This window comes from Oculina patagonica, chromosome 10 (assembly GCF_052425735.1).
Source record: "Oculina patagonica isolate OP01 chromosome 10, crgOcupat, whole genome shotgun sequence".
Taxonomy (NCBI): Eukaryota; Metazoa; Cnidaria; class Anthozoa; order Scleractinia; family Oculinidae; genus Oculina; species Oculina patagonica.
This window is the reverse complement of record NC_135767.1, coordinates 3158453-3178225: the sequence shown is the minus strand read 5'-3', so window position 1 is coordinate 3178225 and position 19773 is coordinate 3158453. Positions and strand designations below refer to the sequence as shown.

The 19773-nt window shown below is 38.5% G+C and overlaps 1 protein-coding gene across 3 annotated transcripts; it reads right to left on the bottom strand.

Moving 5' to 3' along the window:
- Positions 1-1126: 1126 nt before the first annotated feature.
- On the bottom strand, positions 1127-11708 carry LOC144628030 (uncharacterized). 3 transcript variants are annotated; one of them, XM_078486080.1, is made up of 6 exons: positions 11647-11708; positions 8539-8682; positions 5371-5481; positions 4296-4648; positions 2345-2545; positions 1127-1497 (listed from the first exon to the last, which is right to left on the bottom strand). In XM_078486080.1, exons 2-6 carry the CDS (start codon positions 8672-8674, stop codon positions 1165-1167), a joined length of 1134 nt encoding a protein of 377 aa, XP_078342206.1. In that variant the 5' UTR covers positions 8675-8682; positions 11647-11708; the 3' UTR covers positions 1127-1164. The 3 variants fall into 3 exon arrangements, with proteins under 3 accessions (XP_078342206.1, XP_078342205.1, XP_078342208.1); XM_078486079.1 differs by lacking the exon at positions 11647-11708 and having other exon boundaries at positions 8539-8799; XM_078486082.1 differs by lacking the exon at positions 11647-11708 and having other exon boundaries at positions 1127-1494; positions 8539-8799.
- Positions 11709-19773: the final 8065 nt, after the last annotated feature.

Sequence of the window (19773 nt, the reverse complement as noted above, 5' to 3'; positions counted from 1 at the left end):
ATCAATTTTTTCGCTACTGTATTTAAGTCCATTATTCCCCATCCCTTCAAAAAAACAAAACTCGTCAAACATTTTTTTAACTAACAAAAGTTTACAAATCCGACCATGAAATGCTTACATGTGCCAGCCGTTTAGGATAGCGTGCATGAAACCTCAAAAAGTTAATGTGAAAATTTGTGCTAATACGTATACAAGAAAATTAAACACCGGGCATGACGTTCAAGTTTCTCTTCAAGGAGGAGTTTTTTGTCAAGTGCGCAAATCAAGAGTTTGCACAAGTATCATCCAGATAACTGCGATTTTCGATGAACAGAACAATGTAGAAGACTTTTTTTACCAACAATACCAATTAAACATTTTTTCAGAAATGTTTACTTTCCAAGCCATTTTATATGGAATACCCCTTTGAATCTATCCCTTTTTACCATAGCTACAGATTTTTGTTGAAAATTGCTTGAGGATATCAATGACAATTCGAACATTAGACATCAGTTCGAAGAAACAATTTTCGCAAATACGTGCTATGCATATTTATTAACTTACTGCACGTACGTGATAATGAAAGGCTGAAAGGCTAAAACAGCCTTAAAGTAATATTTTTTTATCATTATATACTGTGTGCTTGAGGTTTCTAGACAGCTATCAAAATGTTAAGAATCTCAGAACAAATTAAGTGGTCTAGGTAAAAGTTTTTTTAAAACTGGTGGCTGACTGTTTCCATGGTTTCCAAGACCAACTATCAGTCAACAGGTAATAGCCTATAAACAAGCTCCCTACTGGGGCAAAGGGCGAAAAGAAATCGATCGGCGATTGAAGTGAGCAGCCGTTCTCGGCTCGTCTCGCTCGCCGATTTCGTTTCACCCCATGCCCCACTGTGGAGCTTAGTCGAAAGCTAACAGGCAATGCCTTGTAGCTAGCAAATCAAATTGCAAGTTTTCTAATAAAAAGTCACTGGGTAATGCCAATATTTAATTGAACACCCTCTATTAGTCTCCACATTGCCTAAATGTTTTTTGAAAGACGTTAATTGTCGTTCTCTGTCCTTCTTTATGTTTTTTTCTTGATTAACAAAAGCTGACGATCACGTTGTCTAGCCCCAGCTTTACTCTAATATTTTCCATTCCTCTCTACGCATAAGCCAAGTTTTTTTTTGCATTAGAAAACCTATCTATCATAAGAATAACCCTTAAAAAACGAGTACTTTTTCATTTCTTCGTACACTCGCTTCTTTTGTTCAGCGGTCCATGTTATAAAGTCACGTGTTATTGAGGGGACTGGATCCACAGTGGCCGCGCAGTCCTGGATATATTGTTCTGAACACCAGATTTCCAGAAACGTGCAGATTTTTCTTAGAGTTCCTGCAGGATTCTTGACAACCTCCATGCTTGGAATATCAAGGACGCTTCCAGGAAGAGCTTCTCTGGCTTTGTTACTACCTTCAGCCCAGCTGAAATACCGGAGTATACTTTCGTCAACTACTTTTGGAACATTGACCTGCTGATCACAAAGTCCAAGATATTTATCGTTAAAGTTTCAATGTCTTTGTGATGTTTAGTAATTAAACCCCCCTTTCCCCAGTTGGGCTAGCAGCGAAGCAGCGAGAGCAGCTGAGACACTGATTTTGAGTCCAGAAAGGGATTAATTTATTTGATTAGCCTCAGATTTATTTCTACAGCGCGCTTTAACTCGGTCAGAAAAAGAAAAAAATCTACAATGACGTGGTAATTACGGCATAATTGCAGATAAGATTAATGGAAGTTATTTTTTTATGTAACTGTGTCTTTGTTAAAAACTTATACTTATAAAGATTGTACTTTGTTCGTTTGATTTTGCCGTCTACTATAAAATCGGACGAAGAGTATTTTCATTTTTTGAGAGTGAATAAAAGGTTCACACTACGTTTTACCCAGTTTATGATCTTTGAATTTTGCATGGCGGCCAAAAAATCCCAACGTATGGTAGACTAAAAGCATTCTCGTTCACGCACAATTCTAATGATAATTTACTGCTTGCGGCCATGTTGCACGAGGACATAAATCATACAGTGCGTAATTTGAAGCCATATTAGGGGTTGTCGGGATAGGGAATATTCAGGTACAAAATTATAGAGATACGGGATATTTGGAGAAAAATTAACGGAATACGGGATAATTAAAGAAAGAGATTCCGAGATATCGAAAATCAAAGTTGGGATACAAATCACAGGAAATAACCGGACACGGGATATCTAAGCCAAAAATTAATGCGATATGAAATACTCAGATCCCCCCCACCCATCACACTTAATGGGGCCTCTAGTTTAGCTGTCGCTAAAGCTATTTTTTTTATAAAATACCATTTATACCTTTTTGTCGTGTGTCCCGTCCCGTTTCTTAATCCTTGCATCCTGGAGAGCCATTGTAGCGATATTGTCGAATGGGTTTCTCACAACATGAACAAACTTCACTTTTGCGCCCGAAGCTTGCTCTAACAGGCGAACAGCGTCTAAAGCATCCCGTTGCCTCATTGCTTTCGCCGTAAAAGCCCCTGACTTGTCACCGATTACCTGTGAGAAGTGAAAAATCTTCAATGTTTGTCTAAACAGAAAAAGTCTCGTAGTGATTACCTCATTTGGAAGTTAATTAATTTAACTGTTTATTTTGTTAACATCAATGAAATACCAGGAAATCTTTCGCGCGAAAAAATCATATCTTCACACGTGAAGATATCGATTTCGAAACGTTTCCTGACAACTTTGCCCTGTTGCAATGTTGAATTGGCCAAAGTTAATCGATATTAAGTCCAAACATCTTTGAAACTTCCTTGGCAATCTTTGGCATTCTTGGGAATTTTTCGGAAAAGTTCGGAAACATTCGTCCGACCTTCGCACAACATTTTGAAAATAGTCAGAAATCATCGGGAAACGGTCGGAAATCTTCGGAAAATCGTCAAAAAATCGTATTAAGTAGGTTTATATAATAAACAGAATAATATATGTATTATCTTCGTTTGCGTTTTGATGAAACTGCAGTGTGTGAACATTTATTAAAATTAAAGTTACTGAGCAGTGCTTTCATGTGGTACTATTTATAATACTCTCCAAGGTGGTTCCAACGTTTAAGCCTGTGGATTAAACCCTAGTGTGTGACTATTCAAATGAAAGCGATTATGTAGTACTCCCACGTTGTATTATTTATAATGTATTACAAGGTGGTTTTGACTTAAACGTCTTAGGATCAAACGTAACCCTAGACTGAGTGTGACCTTTTCAATTTAAGTTGGAGCAAATTTCAGTTGAGTGTCGTAAAATCAAAACCAAAGTACAGTGGAACCCCGATATAACGATATGCCAAGGGAGCAGTAAAATTATATTGTTATTTCGAGGTATCGTTATATCGAAACTCCCGATATAACGATGTGGGCGAAAAATAACCGAAAATATCGTTATATCGGGGTAAGCCTAACAAGTATTTTTTTACTGCATATAAAGGAGGATAAAGAGAATAATTTTGATAAAGAGGCTAAGAACACAGTATCATTTTCGTATATCATCGTACAAAGCTGTTTACAGAAACGTTAGAGATCACTCAATAACTGTAATATTATTGCATTAAATTCGATGTTTTGCAAATAAATTGTGACTGTGAACTGATAATATCGTTATATCGGGAGGATTTTACGTTCGGTCCGCTAAATTTTCATCGTTATATCGGGAATATCGTTATATCGAAGATCGTTATATCGGGGTTCAGTCTCATACATTTTACTCTAACTTTTGCCGGGACATAGAATATTCATCGTTATATCGGGAATATCGTTATACCGAGGATCGTTATATCGGGGTTCCACTGTAATCACCCTTGCCAATCACAAAGAACACAGACAATCCAGTAAACCAATCAAAACTCGAAGCAAATACATGTAGCCGGCACGAAGCGCGGGAAAATGTGCGCGAGTGAGTAAAGATTGGTTTTGGTTTTACTTCTGATTGGCTGAGAAGTGGTACAAGAGTTTAAAACCAATCCCTGAGCGTAGTAATGCAAATCAATGTAAACGCGAATTACTTTCGACACTCAAGTGTAAACCTCTCTATTTAGCAGTACTTCCATGTAGTACTACTCTGTTTTCAAGGTGGTCTAAACCTTAAGTCTGCGGATTAATCCCTAGTGTGTGACCATTCAAATAATAAGCTATTGAGCAGTACTTTCATACAGTGACTGTTTGTTTTTCGATATTGAGAAAAACGTTAAGTATTTTTTGTCATTATGTTCCCGTTTTGACCAGAAAGTTAAATAAACGCGGTAAACTCGACTCACCTCAACATACTGATCATAGGTCCCTTGCCACTGGTTCGGTACGTAATATCCATATGAAGAAGTCTTGTTCACAACACTTCCCTCGAATACCCGAGACCTTCTGCCTTGACTGACTGCACGCTGCGAAGCCCCGAACATTGAATCATAAAACTGGTATATTGTACCATTTTTCCTTTTCTTAAGATTTCCTCTCCATCTCATAAATGCAAATGTTTCGTCCGAGATAACCATGTGTGGATGAGCATCCAGCAGTGATCCCAGGAGACTGTGACGACTACGTGGATAACCAATGAAAAACAAGACTGTGTGCACGTGACCATAAGCTTTGTACAAGTTGTCAAGTGACTTTGATTCTGTAACAAAACCGTAAGTTTAAAATGGGAGATGTTTAGTGTATTGGAAGGAGCTAGTGAACAGGGAAGAGCGGATGTAGTACACGTATATATTCTTTTTTTAAAAAATAAGACAAAAAAGACTTGCGAAACGTGACGCAAGCGTATACATTGTCTCTAAATTTTTTCACCAAGTAACAGATAGTGTTTTAGTGTTTGGTATTACTGTTTAGCAAAATAACTAAAAGAGATTCTTGCTTTGGTCAGGCCTTGGAGGGAAGCCTCGAGCCATGCGGCCCATACTACCGGAGCTTATCCCAGTTTCCTTAGCATTTAGCGGCTAGAAATATTTCTACTCCCCCCTGAATGGGATGCTAGTCCATCGCAGTGTACATACCCCCAAGCATTATTTCGACGATACCCATCAATACACCCAGGTGGAGGCAGCAATATGAGAGTAAAGTGTCTTGCCCAAGAACACAACACAGCGGACCCCGGCCAGGGCTCGAACCTGGTCAACTAGTTCCGGAGTCGGAGGCGCGCTAACCATTGGCGACTAAGCCATGCCACAGTGACGCAGGCAAGATACGTGACGAAATTTGTTAAATAGGACTTCAGCCTATTGTCAGGACATTGCACCTATTTTTTATATATATTTCAAACAATAGAAATCCGGGGGGGGCGATATTTTCTCAAGAAACAGTTTTAATTGAAACAACTGAGGAAATTTTACTTTTTTTTACCTGCTAATGTCCTTTTCTCTGTTTCTTTAACGACATGCTTTTCCTGGACCATTGTCTTCTTAACTGGTCCACTTGATACGGTTGTTTCTACGCGGAAACCGTCTATCGGTCCTTTGAAAGGAAAAGGAAAAAAAAAATAATGTTACCTACAGAATTTACTGAAAAACAACAACAACAGCGACAACAAAAGCTACTGCCTTTTAATAACGATAATATAAACGATGAAAATGCCAAATTTTTAAAATTTAACTTTCGAATGGAAATGGTAATGGCAACGGTGAAATTATGTGGATTCGTCGTATTATTAAGTATATACATAAGGATAATCAGTGAGAGCCTCAATGCCGCCTACTTTCAGGGGGAAATGTCTATATCCCAGAAAGAGGAGTAATCACGTTGATCCCAAAAATGACTCGGACCTCCTTGAGTTATCCAGCTGGCGTCCAATCACCTTATTGAACGTGGATTATAAAATTGCTTCTAAACAATAGCGTAAAAAAAAGGGTATCTCAGACTTCGTAAAGTCAAAAACGGTTGGGGCCTGATCCTATGGTCCTCTCCGCGAGAGAAGGATTTCTTTTAGAAATTTATGATGCTAACTGGTTGGCGCTCGCGACTCTCTTTTTGGAAGGAGCTTGATAGAAAGACGCTGGGACTTCCCAGATTGTTTATTCTGCGTCCATTTACTCCCACAAATTTATCAGTCGAAATTTTTGTGGAAAAAAAATAGAAGTTCCTTGTGGGCTAGGTAACGAAAATTTTCATCCCTCGTCTCGTGATTCCGCGCTTGCTAAATGACGTTGGGGCCCAGGGCAAAATAAATATAAAAACGGGGTCTTATTTTCTATTACACTCATTACGCCCTAACCCAACCCCCTCTTCAAAAAATTTTTTTCTAAACTTAAAAATTCAACACGGCGGAACAGTTCTCTTTAAAAAAAGAAAATAGAGACTTTTTTCTATAAACTGGGTTGATAGGTGCCCTACTATTCATTGATATATTTGAAATTAAACAACGTATGAGTGCAACTTTCTTAAATTAATCCGCACAGCCTATTTGAAACAGGGCGGGTCACATTACGCGCTATTCACTGCCCCAATAACTAAACTTATAAAATTTCTTTGGCTTTTTCTTCATAACAATAAGACTCAAGCCACCGGTCCATTGAAATGGGAGCGTGACCTTGCTCCGGCAACCTTGCCTTGGCGTCATCTTCACCAGAGTAAAAATATTTGTAAAGAAATAGATTGAGAGAATTTTATTATAAGAAATTCTCTTGTGGTGAAAAAGAGCTCAATCTCTATGTTACGCATAAAGATGCTTTTTTGTGGTGGCCTGTCGCTCTCCTACTCTGTGTGGCATATCTTTTCACAAAAGTACTTGGTTCATGGGTGCAAAACTATTTCTCCTACGCATGTTTCTCTTTGGCGTACCACACTCTAAGGACAACACCCTAAGGAAATTTAACTTCTGCCTCCTGTTTGCAATTATACCTCATTTCAGAATATGAGAGAATTCTTAACTGGGCTGAATTTAAAAAAAACTTGACTATAAACTAAGATGTGAAAATTTACCTTAATCTTTTTTTTAGTAAAATAAGTTCTTCTTCCTTTATTTATGCGTCCATTAGGGTAAATAGGGAGAGCTAAATAGTGATTATAATAAGCAATGTGATGTAGTATGTTTGTAACAATGTAATTATTGTTCATTAGGTAATGTAACCGGCATGTGAGTAATGTTTGTAGTGTAAGTAGTGTGAAGAATGTAAGCAATTCTAATGCAGTGAAATGTAAAAATGTAAGTAAATTGTAAGTTAAGACATGTAGGTAACCTAAGTATTTGTTCTGTAAGTAGGCTTTATATTATTTTTTTTTTTCTGTGTGTTGCAATAAAAAAAAAATAAAAAAAATAATAAAAAAAAAAAATCAGTGTGGTAGGGGCGGCGGTCTAGATTACGTTTCACGAAAAACAAAATAGTCATTTCACGGTTCATGAGGAAAAAAAGGCTCTCACGGATCACGAAAAAACCCTTTAACGTCCTTGATCACTTTCCACGGGAAAACATAGCCATTTCACAATTCACGTGGGAAAAAAAAAACGCTATCACGGATCACGAAAAACCCCTTTACCAGCCTGGATAATATATATTGGCTTCACTTGCATACAATCATTAACCGTTCATTTCTTTGTTTCGTTTTTTTTTTCTTTTTTAATTTTAGGAAGTGCAGAGCACTGTTTTGGCGAAAATAGCGCTGGTATCCATCCCATTTTTCTGCCGCTGTTGTTGTGCGCTTCAAAGACATTTTTTTTCAATTCAGTTTTGGAAAAACTTCGCACTTGTAATCGTTCTGTTATTCGTGGTAGGAGGGAAATGCTTTTTTTTTTATCAGGTTCGTTAATTAAAGTTTGTCTCTTGCTTCCTGCCGAGTGGTGTCAGTATGATTAAATTGGCGTGTTTAAATGCAAATGAATAAGCAACTCGACAGGCGAATCAGGAAAAAAGTATAAGAACGCTTTTAGGCATAAATCATAATTTCATTTTGAATATTGAGCAGTAATATAATGCAGTTACACAAGATCTCGATCCAAATTAGTTAAAGGCACCAGCGATCCTGACCATACAAAGAAACTGCGCACAGGCGATTTGTCGACATATATTAAGCGACTATATGAAACAATATATTTTATTTACCTTGGCCCGTCCTTGGCCCGTCCTTAAAACGAAATGTAACTATCCCCCGTCGAAAACAAACAAACAAAAGATGAGATTAAAAATTGAAATCCCTTTCTTTTTTTGGTGGAAGGAAGTCACACAAAACCCAAACCCTTACTGTATATTTGGTCGCCTAATATAATGTTAGCCATGTTGGAGGAGTCAAACAATAAATTATATTTCCATAAAAATGATTTTTTCCCTAAGGACAATCATTTTAGCCCCCCCGCCCCCCCGGCGGCCCGGGCCCAAAAAACTCAAAAATCACTTGTTTCACTCCTACAATATGGCCGTCATGAACACACTCTATATTACGAAGTCTCATAAGGGAATCGAATCTGGAACTAGCTTTTTCTGTCAAAAGATCGCCCATTACCTTTTGTCCAAAACAAACAGACAACCAAGCAAACAAACAAACAAACAAAAAACAAAAATATAATTTAATATCACTCACGATTATCGTAGATGAGTGGTTGTTGTCTCATGTAATAACCATCATTCGTCCATGCGATCATGATACCGGCAACTCCTAAGCCAATTATTACACCCAGAAAAACCCCGCCAAATCTCATCAATGTTCTTGGCCACATCACGGCTTCTGTGAAGAAATATATAACAGAGTTAAAAAAATCTTTGAGGTCCTTTACCGGGATTGATTCACGGATTTGGCAAATAAACTAATTTAGCTATAGCTGCCCTTCAAGTATATACTTTAGTTAACGTTGAAGACCCCCCATGTCATCAAAAGTACACCGTACCACACATAAGGAATGTGTCGAAGATTCAGGACGCTTTCCATAAGTCAGAACTGGCTGGTCAGACCCAGTATATTCTAGAACAGGTTTTCGTTGTTTGTCAGATTTGTCCTGTCAAATCAGTCAATGCATAAATATTATACACTGTTGTGGTGGATTTGTGGTAAAATCTCATCAAAAAGGCCCATTTCATATTCAACACCACCGAACCGGCCGGCCAGTTCTGTCTGATGCAAAGCGACCTCAGGCACTCATTTGTCATTTTAATAAAAATAAGCCCATTTCTCTTCAGATGAAAACATAAAAACAACATTGAAATGCATTTTATCACTATAAAAAATAGCTAGATGCACCGTAAATCATTCAAAACATTCGCAGAATAAAATTCGTCGTAGGCTTGAACGGATTTTATTGCACTGTGTTTTAGACAAATGCTTTACGAACTTCTACCTGCTCGGGTCCGCAAATACTCGAAAATATGTTTTAATTTTACGCAATGTGTATTGACACGAATCAAATATCCCTGACACAAAACGACTGTTTTCTTACTAGAGACCTTAGTAGAGGTTTCTAGTATTATGTTGGAGTCGAGGGCGAAACATAAACATAGATAAATATATAGGATTTTTCTAATAGGAAGCAGCATAATAGATGATGCACCTGTATGTCTGAATTGTTTGTAGATTTCTTTTATATCAGGTTATTTTCTTTTTATACAAACACTGTTTTTGTCCTTGCAGATCAGTATTATTCCACATTCAAGATGGCAGACTTAAATTTCGAAAAATTTATGATTTCTTCGAAACAACATCAGCCTTAGCGAAATGGTTTTTCCACCATTAACTACTAAATTACTGAAAGCGATCTTTTCGACGTTTTGGCATATTTTGTCGATTATGTTGACGGAAACCTTAAAGAAATTTTTAAATTAAGCGAGTACCTAAATAAGCGATTTCTCCTTACATTGCTTCTTTCTTAAATGAACTCGTAAACCAACAGATGAATTTGTGTCCTAGATGCGAATTTTTTTTCTGGGTCTTACCTTTAAAGAAAGTGCTCTGCTTGGCAAGGTACATGAGGCCGGTATAATATGTCTTTACAATTGGTGCTTCTTATCTTCCGTAACGCGAGCCGGTTGATGCGTTGGAATAGAAAAGTTGGTGCGTTTTAGGTAAAACTGACAGATTACCATGGAAACTTATAGAAATCCTGAAATTAATAAAAGAAAAGGAAGTCCGGAGACCCACAGCGGTGAACAAGACTTAGTGACACTTTAGTGTAAAACGCTTTTCAAATATGAGTTTTTTTTTTACAGGATGTCGTTAAAAAAAGTTTGTTTATTTTTTTAAGTTTTGATTACTATTTTATTTTACCTTATTATCTCGGCTGGTTACGGTCCGAAAACAAAATTCGTAATTTTTTAAGCCGAAATCTAGGCTTTCCACTGATGAAGGGCTGAGCCCAAAACCTTTGGAACTTTGTACTTTTTTTAAAGGCACTTACTACTCAATTAGTGAACACTTTATTTTTAACTTTGTACTTTTACAAGTGCCACGCAGCACAAGGATTTTTTTTTCCATTTATTACTGATCGATTTGTAATTCTACGGCGGAAGATCAACTAAAACAAACACTCTATCAAAGTCGAAAACCATGCAATTTAGTAGAATGTGCGCAGCGTCGCAGTTTACTGAAAAACCTAATTAATTACTCTATCCAAACACATACGTAATATGCTGAACTCTTTTCTAATGTTCCAGGTTGGCCTTTTTATGCATGCAGTTGTTGCATAGTGGGAGAATAAAAATATAAAATGCGTCACACTGGGTTTTCAGCAGGACAATAAAGTATCGTACACCGTTGTCATGGTAATTTACTTTCCTGGTTGCAATGTTTTCCGTTTCTTTTTACCACTGTCTTCAAATCACATATTTGTTGTCAGAATCACAATTTATTAACCTCAATGTGAAGCAGTATAGTCAAGTGTTCGAGCTTGTATTTCTCCTAACAGTCTTCGGAAAAAATTCCCGACTCTTCACGGACCAAAATATACTTATGGTAATTAGTTCGTAAACCTTGAATTTTTGTTTTTGTTTTTCTCGTCGAGTGCGATTGTAAGCCGTAATTCTTTTTTCCTTCCAATACATTATTTTCATTATTCAGTAAGCGTTTGGAGTCTTTGGAGACAAGACTACGTTTTCTAAATTGCGTAACCAGTGCATGATCGCGAAAGCGGCCTATTGAGTGACCTGAAGTTGCGAAAACGAGCGACGCAAGTATAATACGAAGGACTTTATTGAAAGTCTAGGTAGGATGTCAATGAAACAAAACTTTTAACAAGTGCAACGTCATTAACACCACATTAATGCAGATTAGTAACGTTTTTCAAAATCCACTTTGTTAAAACGACCAAATGCGATTGTCATATCGATTGCAGAAATAAATGGCTAGCATTTGGCAATTGATAATTGATTATAATAGCGAGTTTATGTCGATTTTTTGGAACACCTTATGTTAGGCTTTCAGTTTACATTTAGTAGCTGCCACCAGCACTCGTACGAACGAAAGGACCTCATTGCGTTTCATCGGTGTTAAAACCGTTATATGAAAGCATCCGCGGGTATCTTCGCAGTTAACAAAGCACCTAATCAACTATATGAGCGGTTGAACAGATCTACAATTTCTTTACGCATTTCAAAACATGCCGGCTTTGTGATAACAGTCTGACATCTCTAAACGAGTTTCTATTATAAAACTTGTCTTCAACTACAGTTTAAAGCATTAGCTATAACTTTAACGTTTTCTTACCTTAAGCAAAAAACCTGGTTGTTTTCGGCTTCCAAAGTGTTATCTTTCTTGCCAGACGTAGGTTTTCGGTTTTACACATTCTCACGCAATCAAGTCTCGCTTGGATTACATGTAGTCTTTTCAATGCAAATCAGGCCCGCGCGAGACTGTGAGGACTACCATGATGAAGCCCCCTGCCATGGATATGCCTACAAGGCAAACTGGAATGAAGTCAAACAATTCAGAGCTCGATATTTTCACCTGACAGGGAGCTAGTATGTATACCATAATTACCTCTTAAGGGACTGTGTCACGGCTGAGTTAAGTTTATTTCGTGAAGTTTTGCCAAATACTTGCTATGAAACTTAAAGTTTGCAAAGAAAATTATTCTATGGATCTAGATGACAAAACCATAGCTTCATTGCAATCAAATGTGTCTCCCGGGCGTTATAATTTAAAAATTGCAACTAGACTAACTTTGAAAACTGTTCAGCCCAACAATATTTCAAAAACCTATATCGCAATCGGCCATTTCAGTCTTCGTCACTTTTGGCCATCCGTACCTTGGTTAGGGAGGGAGCGTTGCATGCATGCCGTATCAAACCACTGCTGCGAAGGCGACCTGGCAAGTTATGGCTTTTCCAGTTTCCTTACTCCTTTTTCAGTTGAAACTCGAAAAGCCATAACTCGCCTAAAAGGCGGCTCCTGATCGGCCTGGGAAACGAGATAACGAAAGACGAGACAACAGGCATGGAGATAAGTTGATTTTAGTTTATTGGGAAAATATCATAATATCTAGCCATAATTCGAACCCGTTTTTTTTCTCTCAAACCTTTATAAATACAAGCAGTTGAAACACACCACTTTCATATTCTGCAATTATTAAAACTCAATCGAAAACAATACAAAAAATTATTCAAAGTTGTCATTAAACGGTACCCCTTCCTCTCGCATGCAGATAATATTTTACATGTGATATTTGTTTAGATAATTTGTCTGTAAGACCATCGACATTTAAAGATAAAATAAAAAATATGGCACAAAAAAGACCATTGACGTTTCACTCATAAAATGCATAAACAAATGCATAAAATTCTAGTAAACTTTTTGCCATCAAAGCCGTCCAATGCAACTGAAATGTGCAAAATAAGCATATCTCCGCTGATTTAAAAATGAAGTGTCCATTCCAGTTAGCATACTGGCTCTCTTATGTGTCTGTCAAATTTTAAAAGAAGAAAAGACACTACTTTATCTGCGCGATGGGTAAGTAAATTATATTAGAGACGATTTCGATGAAATTTTATCTCTTCTTTCTTGTTCTCATCAGTTTAATCTCTCGATTTCTTTCTTCTTTAGCTCTCATTTAATCCCGGGATTAGGTCCTACATGAGGGTGTGTGGCACAGTGTTAATCCGATTGTTAGAGTCGCTCAGGTATGGGCTTTATGGCCGCCAAAGGGCAACAACGCAAACCATGCCTTCGTCTCCGGTTCTTGCCTGCAAAACAACATTTTTTCGCACGACCTTCACGAGAAGTTCAAGTTGGAATATGAACGTTTAGTCATGCGAAAGAGTTGCGAAAGACAGACTGGAACCAAAAACACGTTAGCACCACCAATCTGAAAACACTTAAAGTCCAGCTGAACAAACACGAATTATCACTAGGTGCAAAACTGTCAACAATGTCATTATCACTGTATTAAAGAAGATCGATAACGTTTTCAAATCCACTTTGTTAAAACACTCATCCATCTACCGGCTGCAAAATGACCTTGGGTGGCTCTGAGGGTATTTCATTAAAACGTAGTTTTGTGGTGAAAATGACGTCCCTTCTTACTTTAAGCAGACCTCTCAGTTGCACTTCTATCTCATCGATCATTTGCACAGTAATATCAGGAGAACAAGAGACAGAGTCTGACATAAAAGACCACCCATAGCCTGCGTGGCAGACGCCGTATAGTTTCTAGCGCGCGTAAAACGCGCTAAAAACTAAACAGTAAACAGACGCCTGCTACGTAGGCTAGACCACCCCATTCTCGTTCCCAGAGCCCGCGTCCCCCTGGACCAGCGGTCGGGAAACGCGAAGCTCTGGGAGCAACAATTTTGGGCGTGCGCAGTAGCAGCAACCGGAAGTGCAGAATACAAAACCAATATGGCGGCATTCTCGTTCCCAGAGCTCGCGTCCCCCTGGACCAGCGGTTCCCGAATGATCCCGACCGCTGGTCCAGGGGGACGCGGGCTCTGGGAACGAGAATGAGACCACCCATTATTTTGTTGTCAATGAATTTCCTGTAGGGGATAAAATATGATAGCCTCGAAGTAAGCTGGGGCATGTTACAGACCAGGAGTGTTTTTAGTCCGCTCAAGGTAAAGTTAGTGTTCTCTTAGTTAGTGTTTTGTTTCGAAAAAAAAGTGCACAACGAGACGCGATATAGGGGTGGGGAATGATTAATCGAATTTATTTAAAATATATCGTATCATTTTCCCTTTTCATTTCACTACTTTTCAATTTTTTTCGAGAAACATTTGTTACATCACTGCATTTCATTTACCGTGAGTGGTGGTAAATAAAGTTATTATAACTGTGCCAACTTTGAAGCTACTGATGAAATCTAACGGTAAGACATGTTGTTTAGTTTGGCCACCCTGGAGCGTCACAAGATTGAAGGATCGACCGTCTTTGTAATGTGTCAACAGGTAATCGCCAATTTATGGCTTGATAAAATAATGCTTATTTTTAGCTCGCGCTAATCCCTAACTTCCTGTCGATCATGACTAATACACCACACGAGTACCACGAGTAACATACGGGTAACATACGAGTAACACACGGAACATACGGGTACATACGGTTACATACAGGTAACATACGAGTAACATACGGATACATACGAGTAACATACGAATACATACGAGTAACATACGGATACATACGGGTGCATACTAGTTCCTTTTTCATTTCACTTTATTTTATTTTATTTTTCATTTTTATTTTATGCTCCCCCACCCCCTTCCCCTCAACCGGGTTGCGTTTCGAGCCCAAAGGACAAAACGCATTGCTGGACTTCGCTGTCACGAACGAAAAAGTAAGGCACAAAACTTTTCACAAGCAAAAAGTCAAGAATTTGAAATGTTATAAGATCAATAGCTCATCTTCTTGAATTCACTTACATACGATCTTACCCATAACATACGAGTAACATAAGGACACATACGGGTGAATACCAGTTCTTTTTCATTTCATTTCATTTTATTTGTCATTTTTATTTTATGCAACACAAGTAAAAAAACAAAACATACGGGTACTTACGGGTACATACAGGTAACATACGAGTATTATAATCGAATAATAATCGAAAAATCAAATATTGGTCATTAGATGTAACGCGTTTCTCCATCGCTCTCCCCTCCAAAAAAGATTGTGTGACAAGCCCAAAGGACAAGGAGCAAAAAAATAAAAAAATAAAAAATAAAAAAATAAAAAAAATAAAATAAAATGAAGTGAAATGAAATAGGAACTGGTATGCACCCGTATGTGTCATTATGTTACTCGTATGTTACGGGTAAGATAGTAAGTATGTAAGTGAATTCAAGAAGATGAGCTATTGATCTTATGACATTTCAAATTCTTGATACGTCTTCAATACGTTTTGTTCTTGGGGTTCGTCACGCAAACTTGTTGAGGGGATGGGGGGTTGGGGAGGATAAAATAAAAATGAAAAATAAAATAAAATAAAGTGAAATGAAAAAGGGACTGGTATTCACCCGTATGTATCCGTATGTTACTTGTATGTATTCGTATGTTACTCGTATGTATCCGTATGTTACTCGTATGTTACCTGTATGTAACCGTATGTACCCGTATGTTCCGTGTGTTACTCGTATGTTATCCGTATGTTACTCGTAGTACTCGTGTGGTGTATTAGTCATGATCCGTAAGATGATGTTAGTGGATGTGTTTGAGGGGTTTAGACGGAGGTAAGCACCGCGCCGCGTGGCCTACGGCTTATCAGTAGATTCACACTCTCAATCTGATTAAAGAAGTCCTCAAACACCATATATGCGTAAAAGCATATATGGTTGCTCCCCAACCCCCCATCCCCTCAACAAGTTTGCGTGACGAACCCCAAGAACAAAACGTATTGAAGACGTATCAAGAATTTGAAATGTCATAAGATCAATAGCTCATCTTCTTGAATTCACTTACATACTTACTATCTTACCCGTAACATACGAGTAACATAATGACACATACGGGTGCATACCAGTTCCTATTTCATTTCACTTCATTTTATTTTATTTTTTTTTATTTTTTATTTTTTATTTTTTTGCTCCTTGTCCTTTGGGCTTGTCACACAATCTTTTTTGGAGGGGAGAGCGATGGAGAAACGCGTTACATCTAATGACCAATATTTGATTTTTCGATTATTATTCGATTGTAATACTCGTATGTTACCTGTATGTACCCGTAAGTACCCGTATGTTTTGTTTATTTACTTGTGTTGCATTGGTCATGATCCATTTTACGCGACATGCTGTTTACGGTAAACCACATAAAACTTTTGGCCAGTGATCAAAGCCAAAACATGTCAGTAGGCAAACATTTCTACGCCGTGTAGAAAAGGAAACGCGCCCCGTTCATTTTATCAACACAGCAACATCCTTTCAGCGGTGAGCTTGCTTGTTGATGACAGTAGCAGCTAGAAATCTTACTTTGGTGGCAGAGGAAAAGAAAAGAAGTGGTGCATTCTTTATACTGGCTCTCCCAGAGAGAATTATCAGCGAATTAAGTCAACGTTGTCGGTAGCTCTGATTGATTTGACCTTTCGTTTAGTCGCAGAATTTGCTTGACCCTACAAGACGATTTGTTTGGGACTGATCACTTGTCAAAACAGTCATGTCTAAAATTTTCGCTGCCTCCCGCGAAACAAGCCTATAAATTTTGGCATGGCTTCAGAGAGACGGTTCTCTAAAAAGGGTTCGGTTCTAACTGGAAACATCGTGAGACCTTTGCGGGGATTGGGTTAATATACTGCAAAGACCACAAAGAATGCGAAAGCACAAAAAGCAAATATGACACACACCTGTACTGCACGGCCTTAACATAAAATGTTTAGGTTACATTTGAAATGCAACACTTCAGAATTTTATCAACAGACTTAATTCTCGCGAAGAGTGTCGAACCTGTAAGAATTGGCACTCCAGAGTAACGTTTTTTGACACCGAAGTTGAAATTGAGTGCAGTGAATAAGTATGGCAAAAGTTGTGTTATACAAACAGACAGCCTGTTAGACCACAGGGATCAGAGCAGTTCAGTTACTGAATAATCAATTTAAAAACCGTCTTACTTCTTTAAAGTGCACTCTTGCGTATATTTTCCACGTCGCAAATGAGTGCATTTTTATCTAGTTCGCAGACGAGGTGCTTAGTGGGAAAATATACGCAAAGTACATTTTAAAGAGGTATTAAAGACGTTTTATGGATTAGTTTTAATTAACTGAACTCCTCTGCTTCCAATCGTTAGACACGTATAGTAAAAAGGCGGTCAATATTGATCTTTTGGCAGCAAACATTGATAAATATAACCACAGGGTACCTTAGAATAAATGTCGTCAATCAAAACTGTCAACAACTTAATTATAACCGCATAAATGCAGATTGATGACGGTAATGAATCCACTAGCACTATCACAGGGCACAGAGGAGTCAAGTTTGTCCGCAATTCAAAATCTCTACCGTGCAAAACGACCTTCAAAAGCTTTTCAAAGCGATCGTGTACGCGTGTAAGCCGTACGGCTTGTTTACAGATCGTCTGGTCTGGTGATATCGTATTCGTACCCTCATGCGACATCCGCAGACAGCAATGTTTGTGGGCGTTACTAGAGAGACCAGCAGTAAGAAAGAGAGCAAGGGACGAAAGCGATTTGAGGCGAAATTCCGATCCCTCGTTACTCGCTCAAAATCAAACGAAACGATCTCATTTTTAACATGTGGTTTAAGACTAGTATTGTCTCCCCATACGCTGTAAGAAAATCTTCAAACAAGTCGTTTAAGCTGTATTTCGGGGGACGAGTTTAAGGCAGTTAAAAATTCGTTTTCGTAGAATGTGGACTGGAGGATACTGGTGGCGGAAATGCGTCACAAGACATGTGATGTTGCAATACCGTAATGTGTTTCACAAGTAACTTAGTACTTTGAAGAGAAAACCTTGTTTTCCACTTTCAATTTCTTCGGATTGCGTTGTTCCTCGTCTGGAAATTTCGCTTTTCCCGAAGAGCACTATTCATATTTTGAATCTTACCGCCGGTCGAAGGATCAGCTGTTGTTTTGAATTTCGGATTAGTAACGGCTGATTAGATCTGTCACAGCATGGATCTACACACGACTTCCGTTTCCGCCACCAGTATGCTTCGGGTGACATCGAGCCGATCACGTGGTATAATGTTTCGTCCCTTGTCTCTTTTTCTTCTCGGCACTTCGTGCCTCGTCGGAAAGCTTCGCTTTCCGAAAAAAAATCGTCGCCCGAAGGGCGACGATTTTTTTCGCCCCAGGCGACCATTGTCAGAATACGATATCACCAGACGATCTGCAAACAAGTATCGCATGACGGCGCTGTATCACGTACGCTTACACGATCGCTTTGAAGGTCGTTTTGCACGGTAGAGATTTTGAATTGCGGACAAACTTGACTCCTCTGTGCCCTGTGGCACTATTTTGAAACAACGGCGCCGGCGTTGCTGGATGCCTTTTATGCGTTGAGACATGCTCTCGGTGTGAAAGAGTGAACAAGAGAATCTTGTCTCACGCGCGAAATTCAATGAAATTTTTTAAAAGAAAAGCTTAACTGTGTAATTTGCAGTTTCGTAGAAAAATTCCAGCCTGGTACGAATCTGAAGTCTGCGACCATTACCAAGAGATTGAAAGTGGTTTGTTTGTGTTTAAGCTAACCTTTTCACACTGCCATGAGATACGCTTCGGTAACAATTTAACAAACATTTAGCGGCCGGCGATAAAAGGTTGCGATAAGCATCTTAATTGCATTTACAGTTAATTGTTCTCAGCAAGTACAATGGACAAGATGGACAAGATTTGTGTCTTAGCCGCCATTTATACAAACAAAACAATCCCATTCTTACTGAGATGTTTATCGCCATTGATTCTTGTTGATAGTTTGTTAAACCAATAGAAACACTTCAATAAAATGGAGCGCTCAAGACCGCACTGTATTCAAACCATATCAGCGCGGCTTTGCGTCTCCTTATTTGCGTCTCGCTCGGACGGTCTAAGAGACAGTCGGTTCTTTTAGTCTACTGCGGCCTTGGCGAAGTACACATTGGCTGTGACGTGCGAATCTACAAAGACATAAGTCAAACGATCCTAGCCCCAACTAACTAAGGTAAGTACTTGATGCAAGCCAGTAAAGTTAGAACTGTTATCAACCAGTTCATCCTTTGAAAATGACAAGAAAAGAGGCAAAATCCCGTAAACTGGCCATTCAGCCTATTTCAATAAATACTTCCTCCCGAAAGGTCGGGATATTTTAGTTTTAGTAATCCTCATTTAGCACAGGGTCGCCATAAGGCGGTGGCGTTTACGGTTAACAGTTAATATTTTGGCTTTTTTACGCAAGGAAAAGAAAAACTGACATATCTCAAATGCTTGACAAATGTGAAACTACGGCCGGAAACCTGTATTAAAGGCTCATAACCGCAAAAGTGCCGGAGCAGCGCGTTTAACAAAAGGAACAACTTGTCCTTTGCGAATGCACAATCAGTGTTGACTTCTCGACCTCTCTATACAGTACGTATGTATTTATGTACAAAGCCAGATACTATAAACTGTGTTCCCCGTGTATTGCGGGAGCGATAATGTTATTATAATTAACTACCTACACATTTACGTCAGTAATCGGCTCGATAAACCGATATAGTGGTTGTCAAAACATCCTTTCGGTGTTTTATATCCGCGTTGACATTGTCAATATTTGTCACTTTGAGGCTAACCGCCCAACAAACTACACTCTAAACCCACTGCCGTTCTTTCACACCTTGTTGTGCGGAGAGTATCGTTGAGGTAAGTGTGGCAAGCGATCTGATTAACTTTATCACACGTTCGTATAACTTTTAACATACAAGTTCAGGTTTTTAGG